Here is a 25,933-nt window from a genome sequence, read left to right on the forward strand (position 1 = left end):
GTGCGGGGGGCCGGAGCGCCTCACCTCAGAGCCGCCCCGCAGCGCCCGAGCAGGCGCGGCAGGCCCAGCGCCCCGCGGCGCAGGCGGTGGCCCGCAGGCGCCCCGCGGCTGTGCCACGAGTGGCTCGTCCGGCCAGCGCCGACCTGGGTAAAGGGGCTGGCGGCGCTTGTGGCTCACGTGTGGGAATGTAGAAGGGGGAGCGGGGGGACCCCGGCCTGCCGGCCCCGGGAGCGGTGTGCCGGGCCGGGCCGGGCCGGGCTGCGGCGCGGCCACCTCAGCGGGGAAATACGCTACGATTTCAGCACCCGATTTCTGGTATTTAGATCTGAATTCAAGATCTCAGGCGTCTGGAAACTCCTGGTTACGTAAATGCTGCTTTGCAGCAGCGTTTTGTTTTCTATTATTTGTAAACAGTAAAATTAATGTAATTGCCTGGAGCCCGGAGGAAAGGAAGCCCGTGCGATCGTGTCTGCCTGCTCGAGCCTCCCTGGCTGTCCCTGCTGACCTTGATGCCATCGGGCAGTTTCAGCCACATAGGGTAGAAATTTAACATTTTAGAAAAGCCAATACCTGGAGGGTAGGGAGAGACCCACGTTGGTGCTCCGCTAGGCATCAGGTAGGCAGAGCTGAGACGAGAGCGGTGACGTTAGCGGGGCTTGGCTGCAGCAGGCCGGGGGTCAGCACACGGGTATTTCAGGCTCAGTAACCCCAGTGCCCTGGCACGCACTTACCTGTGTCCGCAGGGCATACGAGGGGACTTCGGTGGGGTGCCTGGTTATTGCAGCCATGGAGGCAGGGGGGGGCAGAGATATACAGACTCTCAGAACCACTTGCTCCGTTTTCTTTTGCAGTAATCAAACTGCATTTTTTTAAAAATGACAGATTAATAGGATATTGCAGGTTAGCTTGTCCCTTCTAAATCCAGATGGAGTATATAAAGAATTGTTGGGGTTTTTTTGCTGTGTGTAAATATCACGAAGTGAGAAAAATAGTAGGGAAATAAATTTTGGTGTCAGGAGAGGATTGAGTGGTATATCTGGGTTTTGTGTCAACATTTCATTCACGACATACCATCTGCTAATCTGGTAGCTATTGTTTTGGCAGCATATGCCACACAGCTGATTTTGTTTGGAAACTATGGAGTAGAAAGTCACGTCTGAGTGAAGGTTGCTGCTCGCATTTGTTTTCATGTTTGTGTAATTGAAAGAAGCTGATAAAAGGTTTTTGCATGAGCCTTGGTTTTTGGGAAGGTAGCTTGGTTTTCTTGAGGGAAGGGGGAGTTTTTACAGTACTGTAGGAGACCTGCATACAGCTCCCAAGTAACTGACACATTGTATATGGGAATGTAAAAGATTTACATCGTTAGACTGAGAAGTGCCCTTGCTTACCAGCCCACGCACCCCTTCCCAAGCAGTTACTGTCATTACCCGACCCCATCCATGCAAGATAAAACTTCTGACCCAAAGTCAGCCAGGGTTGTGACAGTATTTTCCAGGTCGCAATAGGATGGATTTATGCCAGAACACATTTGCCTGATAAGGACGGCAAGGACTGCTGCTAGTTCTCTAGCAGTTCCCATCTTTTTTACAAAGGACAAGTAAGTCCCAGACATCATTAGTGGGGGACGAAATCATACACAGTTAAAAGAACACCATTGGCCGGAAAGAAAATATTCTTCGTATCAAGAGTTGTGGGATAAGGCTTTATTGTGTAGAAAGAGAAGCAGAGAAGGACTTAGAAATGGGGTTTGACATGAATGGTGGTACTTGGCATACATTGAGCAGGTGCTAAACAGATTAACTCTGCAGTGAAGAAAAGCCTGGACTCCTTACTGTCTCTAGTTTTGCTTTATGACTATGGGAAAGCATTTTATTTTATCTTTAATGTGAATATTATGTTGCTATCATCTGACCCAACAGGATGTTTAAATGCTCAATCCATCAAGGCTTATAAAGTTGTCTGGCATCTTTTTATAGCAGACACTCTGTAAAGGGTAGAATTGTAAACATCTGTGGTATTTCTGAGTCACCCACCCTCTTACTATATCTCTCCTGAAAAGTAACCATGCAAAAACCCCTTTCGTTTTCCAGACCTGAGGCTGTTACTGAGATTTATTTCTCTTTTAAATAAATTCCCTTGGGATTCTGCGTTTGGTATTGTGTTGTATGCCGTGGCCATTCAGAACTTAATAGCAATTTCTGCTTATTCTTGAGACTCACATCCCCTCATTGTTTGAGCTGCAGGAGAGCCTCTGCAGAGAACAGAGCAAACCTGAAGCTGTGTCCCGCAGACGTCGTTAGCATGCGATAGCCAGCCTAATGCAGTCCGGGGAGCAGCAGTGCGCCTCCACGTCTTTGCTGATTCACCTCACAGCTCCTGCTTATTTCAAGTACTGCACAAGAAGAGAGCTTCACATTGTGTTCAAAATAAAGATAGGATGCCTCAAGCTACTGATAATCTTACCCCTACTTTAGAGACACAGTTACAAAGCTGTTGTGGAAAAAAAAAAAAATAAAATTCTTTTTGCATCAACACTGGGACTTCAGCACTGGTATGACTTGTAGTGAGAGGCGCCACTTCTACCACGTGTTTGTTAGGGTTTTCATATGTGAATGTGTAGTCTGTATTTGCATTCCTGCTTTGCCTGATTTTTACAATACACTGTGAGTTTTATGGTATTTTAATTAGAGTTGACAAATGGGACTTTTTTTTTCCCCCTGAACAAAACCGGGGGAGAAAGGAACACAAAACTTATGAATTACAAGTGCTCCCTCCCCCTTACAGCTAACAGTGAGGGGAACCGTTATTGCACTAAGGCATGTGAAACAGTATTGCTGTATTAAGGACATAAATGCAGAAGAAGAAACAAACAGATCTCCAGCTAGACAGAGGCGGCATTGAGAGCTTTCTGTGTGCCTGTTGTTCGGCTCATGTCAGTCTCAAGAGCCCTTATTCTGCTTTTCAGATGATATTGCTCATTTGTATAATTCCAATTGAAAGAAAGCAGTTTTCACACAGCAGCATGGAGTGGTTGGGACCCTACCACTGCAAGCCAGAACAGTTTTAAGGCAATATGCATTTTAGAAACAAAAATCTGTTAGAGTGACTCCTCTGTGTTTCATAATATTATGTGTATGTCTTCTATAACACTTGTTAGCCAGATGTGTCTCTGAGAGACAAACAATCACCCAGCCATGCTTTCTGGCAAAGATTAAAGCAATTGTTATTCTTCAAGTACTGATCAAGCTTATAAATCTTTTTAACTGAATTAAATACAGAAGGGAAAAGGCACTTTGTTGTGTTCTATTTTCATTAATGAGTGGGCAAATTGTTTCCGACTGGGAACAGAATAATATCAAAACCCAAAGCATCCCCTCTGGAAATAAAAAGCTAGTTTCTACTAAAAAGGAAGAGCAGAAAAACATGTGCAGCACTGAATTTGCTCACTGCAACAATGGACAGCCAGATACCTTAGAATGGGGTTTAAAGAAAAACTGCAGCTAATCTAAGACTGCACCTCCAAAAAGGAGGGTGAAAAGGGAGACCTGCTTTCAGTTGTGGTTGCTGTGGCCTTCCTTGCATAGGAAGAATGCTTAGAAAGAAGAAACTCAGAACTGCTCAGCCTTGGAGTGCATGAACTTATTCCATTACTTAGTTATTAAAAATAAAGTTATGGGCTTTCTGGTGGGGAGTGTCTTAGGTCCCAAGTCCAATGTGGGAATTGATTAGCATGTACAGTAACCAAAATACATTTTAGTAACAAAAAACAGGCTTCAGTAAATTGAGGAAATCACTGTAATTTAAAATTTTAATAGAAAGACCTGTCTGGACATATGCCTGTTAGGCATAATGTGTGCCTAAAGAATATTTTTCTTTAGCAGACAATTTACTTGCTAAAGAGCACCTGAAACACAAATCTGACGTAAAATGTCATAGAGGGAACAGGGTGGGAGTTAAGGCTCTTAGGTCAGTTACGTGATTTCAGAAGGTTACCATAATTCCATACAGTGGTTTCAAGTTTTTCACGTGGACAAAGTTTATCTGAAAAAAAATGTAGAAGCCATACTATAAAGGGGTGATGAGTCAAGAAGTGTATCACAAAGGCCTTTTTTGCTATTTTGATATTGCAGTAAAGTTAATATTGAAGAGACAGCGTAAGCTGGATGAGACAAAAGTTAGTAATGAAGCAGCATCTGAAATGGGGAGCTACCCAGATCCTCCAGGTCCTTCCCGTAGGAATGGCATATGAAAGACAGGCTCTTTGCAGGGAGTCTTCTGCACACGTTCATGCATGAATGACTTGGTCAAGTGACTTCTTGGCTTGCAAGAGCACAGGCTGCATGGGTCTCATAGAGGGTCACTGATCATTGTCTGCTGCTTTGGACGCCCCAGCATGCATGGCTTCAGGTTGTGCAGTTGCTAACATGAAAGCACAAAGCATGCAGTGTTGGAGCTGATACCGATGAATGCTCAAAAGATGCAGATAAAGCCTGCGACTTTAAACAAATGCCATAGTTTCCTCCTATCTTTCTGATAATACAAAACACATCATGGTTCTGGTTTGAACAGTGTGCCAGGAGATGTGATCAGGTTTCACTCGTTTAGTTTATATTACCTAGGAGACGAGCAGTTTCCATTTTCAAGGCTTAGAGCAGTAACTCCCTTTCTCGGAAATGAATCGTTGATTGTTAATGCCACTAGAAAGCTGGGGTTCAGCTATAACTGTTCACTGAGACTCAGGTAAGTTAGCATTTCTTGTTATAAAACAGTTTTACCGAATGAAAAGTTGTTTTTCTAATGTCAAACAGGCTTGATAAGAGTCTCGTGAAAGTGTCCCATCAGCCAGCATAAATCACAGATATAATCCTATTTTCATTGTGTTATTACAGTACTTTATAACTACTAAAGAGCTACAAACTGTAATGTGGCCATTGACAATCACTTGTTCGAGTGGAAATCTTTTGACTTAGTCAATTCAGTTTTTTTACAAGTTGATGAAAATGTTACAACAGTAGCCTGAATGGAGCAGTAATACTTAATGTTGAAGATCATTTGATGTAGAGGGATTTTTTGTTGACATTGGAAGAGTATGGGAGAGGTGGCTTATCTATTTGGTGTGAAGGTGATGAGAAATGCAGTAGTAGTTGTGTAGACGAAATACAGACATCATGACTTCAAAAAAAAATTAAGTCATTTTGGCTTTAATTTTTTTTAATTACATAGTTTACCAAAGTAACAAAGAAAACAGTGAACTGTGTCTGCCCTCTCTCAAAACCCATTCATTGCTGCAGAGGAGAGACCGCAGCAATTAGCAGCTGGCAAAGCATCACACTCAGCAGCTGCTGGGTTATTAAGTGGTGTTTGTGGTTTCCCTAAGTACAAAACAAGATGGGATTTTGCCATCACTGGCTATAAAAAAGAACGCCAAGCCTGCTTAAGGTTACAAAGCCTACTGAAGATGTAGTTTAGAAGTGATATTTTCAGAGAAGCGAATGTTTGGCAGCTAAGATCCTGAAGCCCAGAAAGGAAGGAGATTTGTCCCCAGCTACTGTGAAAGCTTATGTGAAAGTCAGGTGTAAAGGCCAAAGCAACCAGCTCTGGTCTAGTGCTAAATGACCAAGTAAGCTCTCTTGCATCTAGTCTTTTCCTTCCTGTAGTTAGTTGGTAAATAAATACCTAGGCTAATTTTTATGACTTCTCTGTTTTCTCTTGTTGACTCTTTCACAAGTGCCTGGAAATCGCCTTACACTGGCACTCCCGCTGTTGGACAAGAAACAAAGGCACTGCAAGGTTAGTGACTCGTAGCAATAGTTTTTCAGCTCCTCTCACAGATGTGCAACGGTTTGGATAGCTGGTGCACACGCAGCTTGGTTGGGTGACTTAGAATGGAGTTACACTGCACCTTGGTGTAGCCAGGAGGTTTCCTGCTCCCCCTTCTTCTGTAGCAGAGCACTGGAAGAGATGCACTGTGCTGGGGTGGGGTGGGGAGGCTAGTGGAGCTTCCATCAGTTTAAGAGCAGACTGAACTGTCCGGAACAGTACAAGCGCAACCAAGCCTTCTTGGGGCCAGAAAATGAACCAAATCTGTTCCATGGGTAGTCCATGAAACAAGCGCAAAGACTCAGTGACCATAAAATGGTTCCTTGTATCAGGAACCAAAGAAAATAAGGGGAAAATGCAGTTACTGAATGAACATCTGAAGTTAAATTTTGTTCCTTGTTTGGTTGTTTATGGAACCCACTGTGGCAGTATTGTTTTACTTTTCCTCGTAACACTGAGATGATCCTTGGTGTTAAAAAAAAGCAAAAAAGAGCCACAATGATGCTTTAGGTTGTAAAACAAAAACAACGGAGGGTGAACTCTCAGGATTGTTACCAGCTCTGCTTTTTTATGATCCTATATTCTTCTCTGTGATTTTCTACTTTTACTCTCTGCTTTATCATTTTTGCCACAATTTATGGGTCTCTTTCTTCCCGTAAAAAAAAAAAAAAAAAAAAAAAAAAAAGGCTAAGTTGTAGGTGCAGCAAAATACTCCCATTAGCAATCTTTGTATCAGAATAAGAAAGTGTTTTTCCATTTCTCAGCATGTGAGGATTATTCAACTTGCTTGTACAGAATTCATACTATTCCCAAGCTCATGTCCTTTCTGTTATTTCTCACCGTTCCATCTTCATTTCCTATAATACTGCACCTTCTTCCTGTAATTTGCCTGCTGCCCAAGCTCCAAGCTGCCTGCCCTCTTTGTGCCCCTAACACTCTGAATGCTTTCCCCGCTTCCTCTCTACTTAGTTTGATCTTGCATTTTCTTACTTTTTTCCCCATTTTCTTCTACACAAAGATACCTTTTCTGCTCTTAAAGTAATTAAATTAGCAAAGCTGATTGAAATCTAGGTGAACTAATTCTCTGAGTGCTATGCTTTTCAATGGATGCGTTGCTCAATACACATTAGCCAGCCTTCTGTAGACCTCATTGAATGCCAGAAATGATTATTTGATGAATATATTCAACAACAACAGCATTATTCAAACACTTTGCCCAATAAATTACATTCAGCACAATCAGAAGTTAATGGTGCATTCAGGTTGCTGTTTGCTCATGAGAGCATGTGTGCAGCCGTAAGGAGGGAAATCAAGTCACTGATAACATCTGAGGGAAACAGGCTGTGGAGGCTCTTCTGGTCATTTGTGTCTCTAGTGAGCAGGAAAAACCGTGTGGGTGTTGGGGTGTGTGTGTGTTTAAAACTAGGGAATAAATGATACATGTGAGGAGGAAGAGAGATTACCTGCCCCATTGCCTGGCTGGTAGCAGAAGCAGCCCAGGCACTTGTTTTCACGCTCATCCCCAGTACTTCAGCTAGAAAGGAGTACAACGAATCGACGTATCTCTAATCTTCAGCTTCTGCCCGAGTTGTGGCGTGTGTGCGTGTATGTGTGTGGAGCAGGTGGTTGAAGTAAATTGCAATAGAGGCTAAGTCTTTTTGTGGTCTTTATGTCCACAGTGCCAAATAGATCCCCTTTTAACCCTTTTGTTGCTTTTTTTTAAACCTTTGAGTAATTTCATTGTTAGCCCCAACATTGGATATTACCTTGATGCAAATTAATGTCATCTACATTTTCCACGATCTACTCAATTTCTTTAGCCAGCTTCCTTTCTTGACTCCCTTTGATTCATTCTGAACCTCCTTGGAACGCTAAGGGTGAAATTTCTCTTTGGCTACAAGGATTTGGATCACATTTTTTCATCTCTGGTCTTTATATTAGTCAGAATATAATTTTGCTGAAGTGTCATGCTCTGACACTACGCTTGGCATCTGCTTCCACCTGTACTGCCACTTGCAGAAGTGTTGAAAACCTCATACACTGTCATCTTTTTCCTGCTGCTCAATTGTGTGCTTACTTGAAGATTTCCCTTTTTTTGTTGTCTGAATCCTCACCTTGCTCTGAATTTCATACAGCCCATGTAATGTCTTTGTCATCTCTAGCCTCAGCTAACTTAACCTCTCATCAGTCTGTGCCTGCGAAGTCAATTTTATTTTGTTCACCTGTTGAGTAACTCTTTATCTTTGAAGTCCATTTTATTTTTCCCATTCCTTATGTTCTTTGCAATGCTTCAGTGAATTAATTGTATTTTCAAAGGATACAAAAGCGTCAGTTAACATCCACAATCTTCTATAGGAACAGTGGTGCATAAAGCAAACATAAGCTTTTAAAGGCACATTTGCAGCTCCTTTGAACAGAGGAGCTGTGCTGGTTACAACCCCAACAATACCATGAAACAGGGTTATCCTATACAACCGCTGCTCGACATCAAGTGAGGGCTGCAAGTGGAAAAATATAACCAAAGCTCTGCAGACTTCTGGCTGCAGAAGCACCGCTGGCTACAAGACCTCCCCAGCAGTCCTTCAAGAAATGTCAGTTTCTCATCCACAGAGCACATAGACCAGGAACCACCTTTAGTTCTATGAAGTCCCTGCTGCCTCACTGCCAGACATCTAGGTGGCAGAACGTGTTGCTGTCTTTCAAATAGCTTTGCAGAAATTTAATCCATCTGATCTTCTGGCTGGCTAGAATTTGCCCATTGCTCGGGATCTGCTGGACATTTTCATCAAATCCTTGATCTGCACTTCTTTGGGCAGGACTTTCTTTTCCCCTTCACATCCTCCTCCTCAGCATGGGATTGGCAAAATAAAGTTGTTCTTTTCTAATCCCTTTTGTTGCTCAGGTAAAGAAGCAGTGGTTCAACTTTGGGAAAAAGAGACCTCAAGGTAAATGTCTCAGTCTGTGTTTAGGTATCTGCATGGCCTGATTTCCACCAGTGTTGGTTCCCACTGATTTTTGTGCCTTGCTGGTGACCCAGCGTAGCTTTCATTTCCGTCCTGACTTGTTCAGCTGGAGGCTCAGAACTGGTGTAACCCCAGTCATAGATTGACAGCTGACATTATGGGTTTTATATTAGAAAGGGAAGGAGCAGCTCTTACTGCCATTAGCAAAAGGCCACTCACAGCTGTACTGATTTTCCATGGGATAACAAAATTCAGTCTTCCCTTTATCTTAAAATCCTAGGAAAGGCCTTTTGAGGTTTTCCTTCAGATCTCCTCTAGAGGACAGCTCATCCACAAGATGTGTTCATAGGTGTTAATATTCATGCTCGCTCAGGTGAGCGTTTTGTTTCCTTGCCTGTGCTTTATCACATAGCAGTATCTTCATGCTTTGCCATTCACCTCCTTTGAGACTGATGCATTGACTGCATTACTTATCTAGAAAGCATTAAAGCCCTAGTGCTGATGTCTTGAAGAGCTTGATTTAAACTTCTTACTGAGCTCTAATTGCAGACACGGAGGACAGAAATAGCTCTTTAATGATAAAGTCACCACCCTGCCAAACATATTTAAAAGCATACAAGCATATGTCTGATAGGATATAAACCAACTGATACTCGCCTGTTATTCTTTTTTATTTGCAGCATAAAGGAGTAGCTTGGTAACTGTTCTGCGTGAGAACACCTTTTTTTCAACATCCCTCCCAGTATAAATCAGCAACATACTAATTTCTGCAGCAGTCCCTCAGCTCCTCAAGTAAGTCACCAGCTCTAACGGTAGCCATGTAGCAACACCCAAATAGGCCATAGGCAGAGGTAATGATGGGCTGCGGAATCAAGGGACAGCAAAAGAAGAACTTTCCATCTGTGTTAAGCTTTGTGATGCTGTGGCCCGATTACTTCTTGTACTTGCTCATACATCAGTACTAACTGCAGCTACAGCATTGGCAGCAGGATTTGCACGTGCCACTGCTGCCCCAGAGAGGTACATTTTTCTCTCCTGCTAGGCAGAGCTTGCAGGAGCAGTAGGTAGGATGAGGACATTAAAAGATATTATTATATTTTATTCAACATATATATTAATATATATAATAAGTTACAATTATATATATAATTTAATATTATCTATAATATAATACTATTATAAGATAGAAAACACAGATCTGGAAAATTCTCAGATTTCCCGTCTCATGTCTCCCAGCCATTCTGTGTCCTGGGAATACAGCTACTTTTTGCTCTCACGAAACAAAGGAGCTTGGTATCCTTTAAGATCTGCACAGACTTCAAAGGTGGGGTGAGGTGGGAAGGTGACTGTATGCTTTTGGTGGTTATCTCAGGTCTTCTTTGACTTTGAGTGTGGCTGCCAATGGCTCCTTAGGCAGCTCTTCTTTTCTAGAAGTGTTCTAGGACACGGTTAAGACTTGTGCAGAAAAAAACTATTAAAAAATCCCATTTTTGAAGTAAAGTTCAACACATTTCTTAAATAATGAGAAATATGACAAATAAAATCTAATGAAGTAGGACAGGATTTAAAATATTGCACAAGTTTACCGAGAAGTTAGATCTCAGATAAAAAGCAAACAATTTGCATTTTGTTAGTCAACTTATTATGGGACACGTGGCTCCTATACAAAAATTTGAACTTGAAATCTGATTTAACTGTGCTTAGTATTTGCATAACTGACAGGGCTGAGTTAAGTGTACCTCAGTGGTAGGCTGCTAGCCTGAACTTGCCAGAGAAAGCTCTACCTGACGCTTGGGAATAACAGGCACATTTACTTGCAGAGGACAGTTTAACAGTACAATTAGGCTTCAGTCCAATTGACAAAATCTGTTTTAACAGTAAATAAATTTTGTGTAACAGCCTCAGAAGGTACAAATTATCAGAACTAAGAGCAGTTTGTTGCTGTTGTTTTCCTTTTTAAATAATAATTTTAAGTTGCCTAGCTACTGGTTATGTTTCACCTTGAAATGAGCGTTTCGTTTTTCTTCACCCAATAGAAAGCATCTCTCTGATCTTGTGTTTCTTCAATAGAGCTTTCCTTGAGAAGAAAAATGAGCTGGGGATTCCTACGTGACCTGCTGAGCGGAGTGAATAAATATTCAACAGGAATTGGAAGAATTTGGGTAGCAGTTGTGTTCATGTTCCGCTTACTGGTTTACATTGTGGCCGCAGAAAACATCTGGAAATATGAACATGATGAATTTGAATGTAATACCAAGCAGCCTGGTTGTGAAAATGTCTGCTTTGACCATTTTTTTCCTGTCTCCCACATCAGACTTTGGGCTTTGCAATTAATCATGGTCTCCACCCCTTCACTCTTGGTTGTTTTTCATGTTGCTTACCGAGAGAACAGAGAGAAACACCGCAACCAGAAACTTTATAAAAGTCCAGGACAGATAGATGGTGGATTGCTGTGCACTTACCTTGTCAGCATTATTTTAAAAACAGGATTTGAAGTAGTGTTTCTTGTTCTGTTTTATAAATTGTACAATGGATTCAAAGTGCCACGTCTTGTGACATGTGACATAAGACCATGTCCCAATACCGTAGACTGCTATATTTCCAAACCCACAGAGAAGATGATTTTCCTCTATTTACTGGTGGCAACGTCATGCCTGTGCATTTTATTAAATTTAAGTGAATTGAGTTATCTCATTTTCAAATACTCCATAAAATGTTATCTGAAGAGGTACATAAAAAAACATCAAGGCTTGAAAAGCAATTGCCACAAATCAAATATCATCTGTGACAACAGACAAGCAGCTGCAGGACATTTCCACCACAGCTCCCTGTCCTTGTCTCTGAATATACAGGATGAATGTGGAAAAAGTTCCCTATTGCCTTGAAAGAAGGCTAGAGAGCACCTTCCTGTTACACAAGCTGTATCTCATGAATTGTTTTTCCAATCAGTGCTTTACAGAACTGGAAGGATAGCTACATAAGAAATACTTTTTCTCTATTAGCTCCTCCTTACTTGAGCAGATATATTCAGTTGCATTATGTATGCCATACACAGAATAATCTAGATCTTTTCATGATGAAACGAGAGGTGTAGCAGTCTGAAAATTCTGTGAAGTTTTAATATAAACACAGATGCCTATGATAAATCATGTTGAAACAATTGCTCAAACAGTTGTGTCTTGAGTATTACACAAATTGCTTTGGTACAAGCAAAGAGGCTTTTTAAATGCAGAGCTGGAAGAACCTGGAATTGATCAAGACACTGAACAGTACGGTGCTGTACAGCGTTTGTCAGGTGGGTGGATGTGATAACTCTTGAAGTTGCAATTGGAAAGTGCTAGCATACAGTGGTTGCTAGTGTCTTGGAAGTGAGCTGGATGCTCACAAGCCCATTCCACCGTACCACTGTAAAACATGTCCAAAAAAAAAAAGAAAAAAAGAGCAGATAGACACATCTAGTTTAGCCCGTGGTGATAAAGACAGACCTGGTTATTTAGCTATTTGTGGAGCACCTCCTTCTGAGGTATGCGAGTCCTTTACAGTTTTTAGGGTATTTCTCATCAGAACACATCATGTACAAAAAGGTACTTGCTCAGACTTCTACAGGCAGCATATATCAGAGTATGGAGTTAACTCCTGGTCACCTGCACGAAGCAGCTCCTGAGCCCCCAGACTTTTATTTTGCTCTGCAGCTGTGGCATTTAAGGGAAAAGATCATTCCTAGTTCCCTAGGATTGGAGTAGAGAAGTGTAGGCTGCACAATATGGCAAAACAGTAGCCAGTAATCCTAGTATTCAGTAGCCAGGAATCTGGACCCTTTAGTAAGGCTGAAGGCACTGCTACTCCTTCGGTAGGTTGCTCTGCCATAGAAGAATGTGTGAAATCTAAAAATATGAAAAGCCTTCAGGAGAAGCAAAGTAAAAAAACCCCACATCTATTTCCCCCATCCCCCCCCCCCCCCCTTTCAGAGCATCTCTTTGACACCACACACTTCTGCCCTTTATTATGTGTTGCTTGGGCTAACAGGAAAGGGACAGAAATTAGCCAAGACATTTTCTGGTGAACCTAAACCTAGACTTCTGAAACTATCCAGACTTCTGAAACGATAGAAATTAGTGCCAAGAATTACTTATTTCAGGGTAGTGTTCTCTTTCCATTGCTGGGATGAAAGGCCTTCAGATAAGTACTGAGCCTCACTGAAATACACCCTTTAGAGATAACCACTGCCTGCAGTAAGCAGAGCTGCCTGAATGTTCAACGAATGTTATTGTTTGTGACAGGATAAAAAGAAACAGTACCAAAAGCATGTAACCCTTTTTTCACTCTAAAAGCCTCCAGCTTTAGTTACAGTGTGTTGCTTTTTACGAGTACTGGGGTAGCGGTTATTGAATTAAGAACAAATGAAGAAGCTATCTGCTTTTGACTCTGATTTTCAAGCTTTTTTTGCTAACGTAAATCTGCTTTTATAAAAGGTGAAAATACATTTGTTGCTGCTGAACTTAACAGAGACAGCTTGCCAGCTTGTGGCCAGTTAAAGTTTTACATCATGAGTGGCGCTGAATCAGTGTGTATATTGAGACAACGCACTTTAGACAATTCAGAACATTTTCTGTTAAATCTCTACGTACACAGAATGTGGCTTATGACAGAAATACCGTTAGAAACTCTTGCAGCTACTGAGCAAAACCCACCAAGCAGTGCGTGAAGCAAAGCCATTGCCCATCAGCCCTGTGTAACCGTGACCGCCACAGTTTGAGTAACAGAACAACACGCAAAATTATCTTGGCTCTTTTGTACCCTAATGCATCATTTTTTAAGACAACGGCAACACTATCAAAATAAAAAATGCTTCCAGAATGTCTGTTTTTTACTTATTGAGGCCAGATTTTAAGACAGTACATGAATGAAAAAGTATTCATTCGTTTTTTAAAAACAAGTTTTATTTGAGGGAAAACAAAGAGAAGCAAACACAGTTTACTCAACACAGGTTTGTGATTAATTTTGTGCATTAGCTGCTCTCTAATAAAAATGTATATTAAGTCAGGGCTTCAGTGGTTTTAGAGCATCCCCTAAAGCCCTGTGGCCAGTTAGAGGTTCCCACTTAGACCAAAAATTTTCCTGTGAAACAAGAACCTTTAATTCTTTGGAATGTATATTCAAGGTTTTATTTCTATCTTCAATAGCCATGAAATGATAAATAAAATTCCAAAATCACCAGGTTTTCAAGTCTTGGAGGATACTTCCGTATTGACAAAGCCAGTACCTTACATAAGAAATATTCTGAAAAATTGTGTACAATCTTTGTGTAACCCCTGATGAACTCGTAGCAAACCGCCAAGTGGCTTTTATGTCATGCGCTGCAAAATTAGGAGTGTTTGACAGAGCTGCTAATGAAATGAGCATCACACAAAGCAACTCTGTCAGATCTATCTAACCTGAGAGAACAGAAACAAACTAATCTACTTTCTGAACCGTTGTTCTTGGCCAGTATTTGATCTTTTACTGGCTTCTTCCCATCCACAATCCTTTCCCCCACCTTTATACTTCTTTGTGCTCCAGTGTAATTTTCACTCACCCATCCATCCCTGAAGTCATTTGCTCTTACACTTTTGGTTCAAATGAGTTTGTAGGCTCAGTCCCTAAACTAAAGGTTTAAGGGCTTTTTTGTGTATTCAACTTTCAAGTCACTTGGACAAGTTTAAGAAAATTTCAGTTCAAGTGCTATGGTTATTTATGAAGTGTAAAATTTTGTCTCCTCAAACACACAGCAAATGGTAGGAAGCTGATCTAAGCCCACACTGTAATGAAGAAACATGATCACTTCATACACATTCATACAAAAAATTACTTACCTCGCTCATATTTCAAAACATCTCTGCAAACACTAAAAGATCCAAGTCTTATATAGATCCTCATTTTCTTTAAAAGCCAAGTAATCTCCTTGCTTTGTGACAGCTCAGGTTTGAAAAAGTCACACAAAAAAAAATTTGTTACTTGCCAATAGTTCTTTCCTCTGCTCCCATCTCCAGTACTCCTGGCCCTGTTTCCCACCCCTTCTACAGGACCGTCTTCTCCGTACCAAGGCTCCAGCAAGCAGCAGGCAGAGCAGGAGCAGAAGCAGAAGCTCCTCTCGCCCAGCCGGCCTCAGCCTCGGGGCAGCGTGTCCCTGCCCCCGCAGCTGGGAGCCCCAGCCAACTCCTGGGCATAGAAACCAATTGCAATACAGCCAACTACTTGTCCTCACCTGAACCAGAGGCTGGTTTTAGTGTAAAGTTTTACAGGCATCGCTCCCTTGCTATCTAACAGCTGTAGGCAGGACATCCCAGCAGAATACTCTAGGACCAACAGTCCTTCCATCCCGCTGATGACAACCACCCCAACACATGTGAGGACAAATGCACTACTCAAATTAGGCCTCAGACAATTTAAGATTTCTTTAGAAACAGCCAACCACAAGAGGCTGATTGCCAGTTTAAAGATGTCTTTCCATCACGTAACAGTCTGTATCCAGACTCTTTTGCCTTGGTTGCTTCCTGATCAGCAACTCCTGTTGTAGTCGTCATATTCCTCATGGTGACAAGGGTTTCAAAAAAAAGCACCTCTGCTCAAATGCACCACTGATGTCTGGAAGACAGAGACACAGAGGGGAAGGAGAGAGAGGGGAAGAGGACGGAGAGGGACCAGGTGTCAGGGCAGGGGCCAGCAGCACCTATGGGTGTCAGGGCAGCCCGCAGGCTGAGGTGGTGCTGGTACAGCTGGGCTCAGCCAGCCCGCAGCCCCATCCTGCCCGGCAGCCCCAAGGGCAGGGGTACGGCTCCAGACTCTGCAAGAGCTGTCAGTTCAGACATGCTACTGCACCTATAGAGCAGGAGATTCTTATACATCATTCATCATAATACAAATACCGAATATATTTCCTCAAAAACTTTTGTTGGTGGCTTCACTAAACCACAGTGCCCTCCCCTTCCATGACATCTTAAATCAGACCCTGCCTTTGGCCCCTTGCTTTAAGTTTAAATTTGCATTTTTTTTGAAAAGGAAAAAAAATATCATGATGGCTTACCTGTTGGAGGGGCTGTCAATACCCACATAAAAGGGAGTGTGCTGTGGAGGGTACAGACTATATTGGTACTACATCTACTTTAATTGGATTAATTGGGATAAGAATGAGACAATATTTGAAATTTCATTCTCAGAAATCCAGACCCTTCTTTCAGATCCAAACCAGAAATTATTTCCTGGCTATTTAGGACACTGGATTTTGTTTTTTTCTTTTTTAAAGAAATAGTATTCTAGTGTAGCACTGTGGAGCTAAATAGTTGTATGCTATTCTCAGTCTAAAAACGGCAAATGATGCACTACGTACATTAGGAATGTCAATGTTGAAACTATTTAACTTACACAACACAAAATTATTCTAAAAATTAAGTTGTGAGGTCTGTCAACAGTTATTACAGTCGTTAGGTACATCTGAAAACATGATTTCAGGCAAGCTTTGTGAATCCACTCCAGAGGAGGTTCTTGGTCCTCTTCTCCCCTGCAGAAGATCCCCTCTACAATCACCGCGGCTGGCATCCAACAACAACCCCATCCAGGGAGACGGCGCAACCTCTGGCAGGTAGAACATGGCATCATGTGCTTATAGCAAATATAATGATCTCTCCTCGAGTTAAAATGTAAGGATTTCTTTTGGTTTTATCATTCTCAGACAGCACCTTTGATTTACTAACTTTGCAGAATTACCAGTTTAGTCACTTGGGAGGGATTAAAGCGAGAGGAGCGAAGGAGCTTCGTTCAAATGGAAGCACGGGCCTCCTGTGCGGGTATGCAATTTAGCACCAGGTAGGAAACCAAGGGCTATGCCCAAGCTGAAATGTTGTTGCCTTTCCGCTTTTTCATACATAATCCTCACTCTCACAAGAAGTCGCTTCATTTGGTTGTAGGAATGTGCCCTCTGCATTGATATTCAAGTAAACTGTCAAAAGATTCCAGGTGAATAGCTTAAGAGCAATCAAGTGTAGCATTTAATGCAAAGCTTTACATGGCAAGACAAGTTTATAGAAAAAAAAAAATATCAAGCCAATCTCTCCCAAGATAAAGACTATTTTATATTACTGAAGGTAGGTCACATCCAGTAATGAGAATAAGCCAAGAAAAATTTTTGGTACCACACAATCCAGCTGGCTCTTCCCAACCGAGTTAAGCATAATCACGCATGAAAAACAACATTTGAGGATTCCTGGGTACTGACCACTCCCACCAACGCATTCACGCTTTTGGTTACTCAACAAACTGGATACCTGTCATTTCTGTTAGCAGCATACAGAGAAATTGCTCCAATCCCGGGCACTACAAGCGGCACCGCTTCTGAGGCTTGTTCCAGTGTGGAAAAGAGAGAGGTGGCGAGAGTGCTGCCAGATACAGTCAGCGAGAGGCAGAAGAGCACGGAGGGAGTCTATGCCATCAATAGAGCACAACCACCGAGTTTATCTGTAAGATCACAATCTCACTTCCCTTTCAGAAAGTGCCTTGTTTATTCAGTTTTTAATGGTATGGCATAAAGACTCACGTATTCTATAGATAGATACCAAATTGGTATTATCAAAATAAACCATCTGTTTTATAAACCCACTATTTACAAAAACGGTTTCTGAAGTTTTTTTGTTTTGTTTTTTTAACAAAAATTAAACTATACACCAATCTAAGTTACAGAAACAAAAATAACCTTTATAAGATCACATGTATAAAACAAGAAATGAAATGTGATTTTATTTAAGGCAATACTGGGCTACTTCACAAATCACCACCTCAAATATATACACTGCTCCACACTACTAATTTTCTATCACATTCACAATGGATTCTTTAATACCAAATATTGTTTTAAATCTCCAATGTAGCAAACTATTTTTATTCACATTTCCATTTTTATTATGGAATCATAAATGCTTTGTATCCAATTAAAAGCAATGAAAAATGTAGCTATAAGAAAACTATATTTATGTGTTAACTACATATGAATATCATCCATAGATACTGGATGTTAAAATTTACAAAAATGAGAGCGTGTCAGTACGTTTAACCTATGAAATGTGATCTTATCCAGCTCCTCTCCTGTAAATAAATGCTTTATGCAAAATAAACTGGATATGACAGACTTAGCTAGTTTTAGTTCAAAAGTTCTTAATTTAAAATGAGTAAAGGACAGCTTTAAAAACTTGCTTACTTAGTTACAAATTAAAATTCCGAATATAAATGTGTCATTTAATAGTTTAGACTTACAGACTGCTGGTGGCAGCAAATGATTTACAATAATAAATATATACAAAAAAAATGTATCTACAAATAAAGAGTACTGTTATATAGGAGAAGTAACCTGGTGAAAGATACCAATCACAGACAACTCACAAAGATTTAGTTCATGGAAAGGACATCTGATAGAAAGTTGAGGTTTCGATCAAGTATGTACAAAACTGAAGCAATTACTCTGTTCTTCAAGTCCCATAGGGATAAAAACAAGTAAGACATTTACATGACTCATGTCATGTTTTTTGCTAGATTAAATCACTTCAAAATAAAAGAGCTCCACAGTTACTAGCATGCTTGATGGCTTCCTATTCAAAATAAATTTTATTACAGATCGTGGTTAAACACATTAGGTTTTCAGTATTTTGCCTCCCCTTCCTCGGCACCCATAACAATTACTTTTGCAGCTGTAACCTCTGGATTATCCTCCCAACGTCCTTCGAGCTTTCTCAAACTGACGATAGGTTTCATTTCCTGAAGTTGCTTCAACACACGCTCAGCGCAGTCTTTAAGAGTCTTGTCTAAAACTATCTTTACATTATCACCACACGGAAGCCGTGATGGGTTGGCAAACGGTACGAGGGTTTCAGTTTCAGAACATGACCAAGTGACATTACTTGCTACGGAGGTCTTCTCATTGGACTTTCGCGAGTTTGAATGGGATCCTTTTTTGGTTCCGCTGCTATGGTACTCTCTTTCAGTGTTTTTCTTTTGCTTCACAGCAGACTCTTCAAGGAACTTAAGGAATGACACTTCAAAACCCATTGGCTTAAATGAGCTCCAGTCAAAAGCTGCAGGTTGCTCTTCAGCCGTTTGAATGGCGACAGCAGTCTCTTCCTCCCTGGGCATGCTGCTCACATCAGCAGGCAGTACTTCCTCAGTTTTTTCAGCTCTCCTCCTCTTACTCTGAGATACATTTTTTTCTTTGTTTGCTCTTTTTAAGTTGTTTGATTTTTGCTTTTCTGAGGGGCAGGAGCTGGTTTCCTGCAAGTCACTATTTACACTAGAAGAGATTTTTGCTTGATTTTCAGCGCTTGAACAATCCTCGTTAATCAGTTTAGTAATGAATAGTTCTGTCAGTTCATCAACTTCATCCTTCTCACCTTTTTCAGTTTCCTTTTGCGGTAACATAGTTGTGCTTGAATCATTATTGCTCACTACCACACTCTGTTCAGGCTCTTTCACATCACTTTTTTTCTCAGTCTCTTGCTCACCAGAGGCTTCCTTTACTTGTGAGACAGAGTGCTTTTTAGATACAATAAGCAGATTTCTGTGCTGGGAAGTAAATGCTTTGGACAGCTTGTGACATTTGTAATGCCTTATTATGTTACTTTCGCTTGTAACTACAGATGAACATCCCTTTATCATACATGGATACTGAGTTATGAACCTGCTTGTACATTCCGATAACGCATCGTTTCTAGCCTTTATTGAATAAACATGCTTGCCGCGTTTCAGTGAATAGGCCTTATTTTCTTGAACTTGCATTCCTTTTGAGTTTTTGTTTTCCAAGCTGACATTTTTCTTTCGTTTTGTTTTCGCTGACAGCCTGTTACCTTCTTTTCCCGATCTGTTTTTTAGTCCTCTCTGTTTGGACTTCAATGGTTTCTCCTGATTTGCTTTGCTTGAAATGTTTTCCTGACCTGGTGTCAGTCTCCTGGGTCTTATTAGGTGATCTTTATGCTTGTCATTATGTTTGTTAAAAATATGCCTCAAGAGGTTAGACCTAGTAGCATAAATACGGTCACAGCCTTCACAGTCACACTTGAATACACCGTCATCTTCTACTTTGTTTGGCCTTATCTTAATACCGTGATCTGCCTCAAGATGTACAATGTAGTTAAGATATGCTGTAAATGAAGACTTGCATTGAGACTGATCACAAGAAAATCTTCCTGCCTCTGGAGCAGATTTCATATTTCCAATTTGCTCTGGGGTCATGTCATGAAGCTTCATATAATGTTGTATCAAGCTGGTAACTTCCTGGAAGATGCGAGAACAGTCGCTCACCTCACACCTGAACTCTCTGATGGTGGGTTTGGTTTCCACCTCACTGCGTTCCTCTTTGCCTGGCTCGTTCTCCTCCTCCACTTCAGCAGAGAAGGCAGGGAGGTCTGATTTGTGCACAGCTTGGTAATGAAGGATTAGGTTTTGCTGTATCGTAAAAGCTGCGAAGCAGCCCTGATGGACACATCGGTACGGTCTGTAAGGGCTGTATCTAGTAGGAAACTCCAGAGATTTTGTTACGGGTTTCCTACGTTTCCTCTCCTCTTTTTCCTTCCTGTACCTCCTAACCTTCCGTACTTTGGCTTGTGCCTGTGTACTACCAATAGAGGCTCCATTATGTTGCCCTGGTGGAACAGAAGCCACTTGGGGAGGTTTTTCCAGTCTTTCAGGGATATTGTTTTCTGGTGTAAGTTTTTCCAAGATTTTTACAGGCTCTACAGCTTCCTTTATCTGAGCTTCTTTGACCAATGGAGCTGCAGCTTTGTTTTCTATTACTAGTGTCTGCAAAGTTTTTACGTCAACAGGTTGTGGGGCTGTGTTTACAGTTTCATTTTGAGATCTTCTGCCATAAGGCCTTTTAATTTTTAATTTTACCATCTCCTCTGTCGTAAAATGATGTACAAGCTGACAGTGCGCTCGGAGATTAGAGTTTCTTGTGAACGTTTTTGGACAGGTAGCTACAACACATTTGAACGGGGCATACTTCAGTTGATGTTTCTTAATTTCTAGTATCATTTCTGCAGTGTACTGATGAACCTTGCCATAGTGTTTAAATAATGCGTCTTTTGTCATAGCACTATAATTGCAGCCTGGATCCTGACATACAAAAGGCTTATTAACTTTATCACTAAACTGAATGTTACTTGCCTCCAAAGATATCTGGACAAGGGGTTTACTTTCAGTTGATGATACAACAGGAACTGCTGGTGCTAGCGTATCTGCTGGAGGACACTGGGAAACAGGCTCAGAGACCTGAATGGGTGAATCATTTTCTAGTTTCAGTTTTTGCAAGCCCTCCAAAATTTCCAGTATTTGAGTATCATCCTTTTGAGATGTCTCAGACTGAGCAGGGCTACTCTTTGCAGTGGTGACATTCCCCACCGGCACAGCAAATTGTGTAGGAGTAGGTAATTTTACACTATGTGCAGAATTTCCCAAGGAAGCCTGTGCATTATTTGCTTGTAAGTTCTGTCCTGAAGCAGCAACGGTATCCTGAATTTCAGTTTTCACTTCAAGTATCTGCGAATTCATAGCAGTTTTAATTATTTCCAGGGTTTTTTCAAAGTTCTGCATAACACTGTCTTCTGAAATCTGCTCCTCTGAATTTGCTTGGACACAAGAATTTACAGCCATCATTTGGGAATCCCCATTTTCAGTTTTTACTCTTAAAGGGGGTAGCATCGTATGAGCATTGGTATTTGTTTTGAAGTTGTCTTTGATATTGGCCACGAATAACTGATTGTCAACATTATTAAGTTTCTGTGTGAGATTTTCCACCACTGCTTGAGAGCCACAATTTGCCAGTAAGTTGGACTGAAAACCTTCCCCCTGTATTTGCACATTTCCTTCAGTGCTTTTGGTTAGAAGTTCCATAGTTGTATTATTTACTGCTACTTTCTGTGATATATCAGGTACAAGCAAGGGTGTAGTTGCTTTCCTCTTCCTCTTTGAAGCACTGGTTCCCTTCTTATTCAAGTTGCTTGATCCTGAACTCTTGGGACTACTTATAACTGAAACTCGTGAACTGTTCCCTGCGAAGTTGTGTGCTGCTGCAACAGCATTAGAAAATGAGCTAGGACATAAGCCACTTTCAATAGTCTTTCGCATTAAGTCCTCTGTTGCAAGAACTGGCAAACTCTTGCATTCGTTTATTGGAGGAATTTTGGCATTGAGGGTCCTGTTTTGGTCTGTTAGCAGGGTACTGGGGTTACAGACTGTCTGCAGCAGAGGGGACACAGATGAGTTGGAGAGAACAGCTGCATTTATTGGAGTCGTATCTGTGACGCAACTTGTTGTAGCCACGTGTGGAAGTACTTCTGTGTTATCAAAGGTACTCGGGATGCCTGCAGTTTCCAAAGCTTGTTTTATAATTTGATTTCCTTCTTCATTTCCACTGGTATTAAAGTTACTCACATTGGCCCGTGGAAACATGGTCTGCAGCAAGGCTGCAGAACGATTTTCAGCTGCAAGTAACTGCAGGAATGATGGATCTTTAAAACATGTCTCTGGATTGAAAGCAGACTCCTGGGGCTGCTGCAAGTTTAGTGAATTTGAGGAAAGAATCATACTGGCAAGCAAAGACTGTCCATTCGCTTGCAGAGCTTCTGGAGAAATTTCTGATCCTTCAAGAGGCTTACAGTAAGATCTCTTAGACAAGTGACCACCAAGTGATCTAGGATTAGTGAAAGCTCTGAAGCACCTGCTACAGATAAATTTGCCATCCCTAATTATTGCTGGCCACTTTGCCCGCTTGTTATGTTTTGGCTTCCTTTCTTTCCCATTTGGGCCCCGGCCACGATCTTTTTTTACTTTTTCTGAAGCTGCATGCTGAGAGCTAGTTTCACTGAAGTTATTTTCATTACCCAATCGCGAGGGAAATATCTGATCAACAATTTCCTCTTTTGGGAAAGCAGAACTAGTGTTTCCTTCTAGTTGTGATGAAAAGTTATTTGTGTCATTGTCCAATTGTGAGAAGACTGAATTTGGAGGATTCTCTGCTGATGAAGGAAAGAGAGACATTGGACCATTTTCTGCAGGCAAAGGCAGAAAAGGATCTGAACCACCGTCAATATTCAGAGGCATAACTGTTTTTGCCAGATCGTCCAACTGGGAAGGTAAGGTTGCACCAGACATATTTTCCATTTGTGAACATAAAACACTCTCAGGCTCACTTTTAATACGAGTAGACAAACTTGGATTTATGACACTTTCCACTATAGGTAACATAGGACTGGCCAAATTCTCTAGGTGAGTTGGGAAAAGTGTACTTGAGACATGTTGCACTTGACTGGAACAGGTGGGATTCAAATTAGGTTTGTTCTGTGCAGTAAAAGCAGCACCACTTGCATTGCCCACTTGTGATGGCAGAAGATACACAATCTTCCCATCATTCAGCACATTTTGCAGATTGCTGGATTTTCGTGGTTTCTTATTTTTACGCTGCATTTTAAAAGCAGCATATTCATCAGGGTGTGCTGCCTTCATATGTTTGCCAATGCTCTGTGATGAGTTGTATGTTCGAGTACACCCCTCAACCTGACAATTAAACTTCTGAATTGGAGCTGCTGGTGACACAGCTGGAACTAAAGAGCTGTTTATGTTAGGCTGCGAAGGAATAAACGTAATACTTTCTAAAGTTTTTAAAGGCAGGTTATATAGATTAGCAGCAGCCTTAATACTGTCTTCAATTTCAAGTTTGGGAATGGGTACGCTGTTTCGATATCCTGCCTGATTCTGCATGCTGAATGGATTTACAATACTCACTTGTCTTTCTAAGCTTTTTGATTCAAGGGCTTCTGGTTTTAGTGTGTCTGAGGTCACAGAAATATTTTGAATATTTTGAGTCTGACTGAGACAGTCTTCTTCCTTTCTCTCTTGGAAAACTGAAAGACAAGAGTCAACCGACGAGCACAACTGCTGGGCTCCAGGTTTAGTGGTATCTACTTTAACAGCAGTAACAGCCAATTTACCTCTTTTTACAAAGTTATCTCGGATCTTCTGGTTAACAGCAGGCACCTTAATGCTGCTTGCTGGAATTGCCACTTCTGTCTTCACTGAACCTGCAGGAGACTGCTCCAAACCAGCATTAGGTAAGGAATCGCTTTGCCGCGGTATACTCACTGAAGTATTTACACTTTCATTCCCTTCTGGTTCTGCTTTGATTTGATTCCAGCCAGTGTTTTCTCCTTCAGTAAAACTACTCTGGTTGTCCGCCGGAGGAGATGTCAATTCCTCTTTAACAGCAACTTCGTTGGTATTTTCATTAGCTTTAGAAGACTGACTAAGATCAGGCTGATTAGTCTGGCTTTCAGGCTGTTGCACGTTTTCAGGCTGCTTGTTGTGATCGTCAACGTGCTTTTCCAGTTCATTCTGAGAACGGTACACCTTTCCGCAGCCTGTGACTTTGCAGGTGTAAGTATTATAGTGTTGTGCTTCATGATCATAGAGTAAATAAGCTTCAGAAAACACTCTGCCACATTTAGGAAACATACACTTTGCCCTGAAGACTTGATGCTCTTTCCTATGTGTCAGCAGCTCAGCATAACTGTTAAAACCAGCCTTACATTTCATCTGTATGCAGATATAAGGTTTGCTGCCACAGTGCATTTGTAAATGATCATTCAGGTGAGTAACACTTACGAAATGTCGTCTACAGTATTGGCAAATCACTTTCTTGCTTTGCATTTCAAGAAAACGTTTAGCTTCTTCATTATCTTTATGCCCCTTTGCATGCGCTATCAGATTTTTAAAATACTTAAAGCCTTTTTTACAAAACGTTACAGGGCAGGTGAATTCATTAACAGGGAGTGGCTTTTGAACTGGCACTATCTCTGGTACGTAAGGTTTATCTTTGTCATCATTTTCATCATCTGAGCCATCGTTATCGTTAAACACAATGAAATCTGTTGAATAGAGACTGTTCTTCTTAATGGGTCGCTGCTCCTGTTTGGATACAGAATCAGTTTTCTGATTCTCATTGGCAGCTGCTATTTTAGGAGGTCTTCCCAGTCTCCTCAGTGGTTTCATAGCAGCCAATCTCTCTTTGCTGGATTTTTTAACATGCAAAGTTACATGGGGAACAAAGTTTTCTTTAGAATTAAAATTTTGGGCACAAATAGGGCAACTGTAAATTCCATCTTTATAATGTTTTTGTGCATGCCTAACTATTCTATGACCTAGGAATTCTTTGTCACATAACACGCAATACTGCATATAAGCTTGCCAGTTCCTAAATCTAGCTGATATGAACCCCCTCTCTCTGAGTTTTTTAATTTCTCTCTTTTTCTGCTTTTCATCTCTGATACCCTTAAGGAGGCTTGTAGCTTCATCAAAAGTGCCAGCAAGCCCATTCACAGAAGTTTCTTTAGTCTCTTCTTGGCAATCCTCAACCTTCTCATAAACTTCACTATCGTTTAGTTCATCTATTGATGACACGATGGATGCCTCCTCTCCCATAAGTGCCAGACACTGACGCTTGAGAGTTTTCCAGTCCCAGAATTCTGGATCAAAAGGCCACTGAGTTTTCAGTACAAGTAAGAGCTCACAGCGCAAAGAATTTGGTATTGGAAGATTCTCTTCATCATACTTCTGGTCAGGTTGATTATATAGCATTTCAACAGCATAATATGCATCCACAGTGGGTTCAAGAAGAAATTCACTCAGCTGACAAGCACGTTTAACCTCCAAATCATCTGGAAGCAAGCAGGAGATAGTCTTGCAAATAGATATCTTTACATCTGTATTTTCACTGGATTCCAAGCGCAATGCTTTCACACACAGTTCAATGCAGGTTGCAAGTCCAGCACCATCAATCTGTAAAGCAAGACTAATTTTAGTAAGTCACCTTATCTTAACCCTTTCTGTATTTGTAAATAAAAGATATCATTATTCAACCCCAAGTGTCAAAAAAAAAAGTGCACCTGGAACTTGTAATACTACTTTTTACTTTAAGAAACATAGTGGTTTGCCTTTAGATACTATTCCCTAAGTTTCGTAATTTGTCTTCATGCTGCTAAAAAAAATAATGTGAAAGTTTACATACAGCTAAAACAAATTAATTTTATGTCCTGTCTAGTTTGAGGACTTCAGGACTGTATGTTCGAGGTGTCCAGTTTAGC

At 41.1% G+C, this 25,933-nt stretch overlaps 2 protein-coding genes and 1 long non-coding RNA gene across 4 annotated transcripts in view; 2 read left to right on the forward strand and 1 right to left on the reverse strand.

The window, feature by feature from the left end:
- Positions 1-84: 84 nt before the first annotated feature.
- On the forward strand, positions 85-18,467 carry GJB7 (gap junction protein beta 7). Its single transcript, XM_080389424.1, has 2 exons — positions 85-5,790; positions 9,464-18,467. Exon 2 carries the CDS (start codon positions 10,874-10,876, stop codon positions 11,666-11,668), a length of 795 nt encoding a protein of 264 aa, XP_080245550.1. The 5' UTR covers positions 85-5,790; positions 9,464-10,873; the 3' UTR covers positions 11,669-18,467.
- Positions 17,526-25,933, reverse strand: part of ZNF292 (zinc finger protein 292) — a 54,986-nt gene continuing 46,578 nt past the window's right edge. Inside the window, exon 8 of the mRNA XM_080389313.1 lies at positions 17,526-25,628. Within this exon, the coding sequence (XP_080245439.1) occupies positions 18,447-25,628 (7,182 nt within the window). The 3' untranslated portion in view covers positions 17,526-18,446. The remainder of the gene's footprint in view (positions 25,629-25,933) is intronic.
- Positions 22,793-25,933, forward strand: part of LOC308064660 — a 49,178-nt gene continuing 46,037 nt past the window's right edge. The window contains exon 1 of one of the 2 annotated variants that reach the window (XR_013928472.1): positions 22,793-22,930. This is a non-coding gene — a long non-coding RNA (uncharacterized lncRNA). The remainder of the gene's footprint in view (positions 22,931-25,933) is intronic. The other variant, XR_013928473.1, reaches the window with a different exon arrangement.

Source organism: Falco punctatus (assembly GCF_963210335.1).
Source record: "Falco punctatus genome assembly, chromosome: 5".
NCBI classification, from domain to species: domain Eukaryota; kingdom Metazoa; phylum Chordata; class Aves; order Falconiformes; family Falconidae; genus Falco; species Falco punctatus.

What these genes read in the sequence shown, in the direction of transcription:
- GJB7 (XM_080389424.1), top strand. Translation starts at nt 10,874, where the DNA reads ATGAGCTGGGGATTCCTACGTGACCTGCTGAGCGGAGTGAATAAATAT.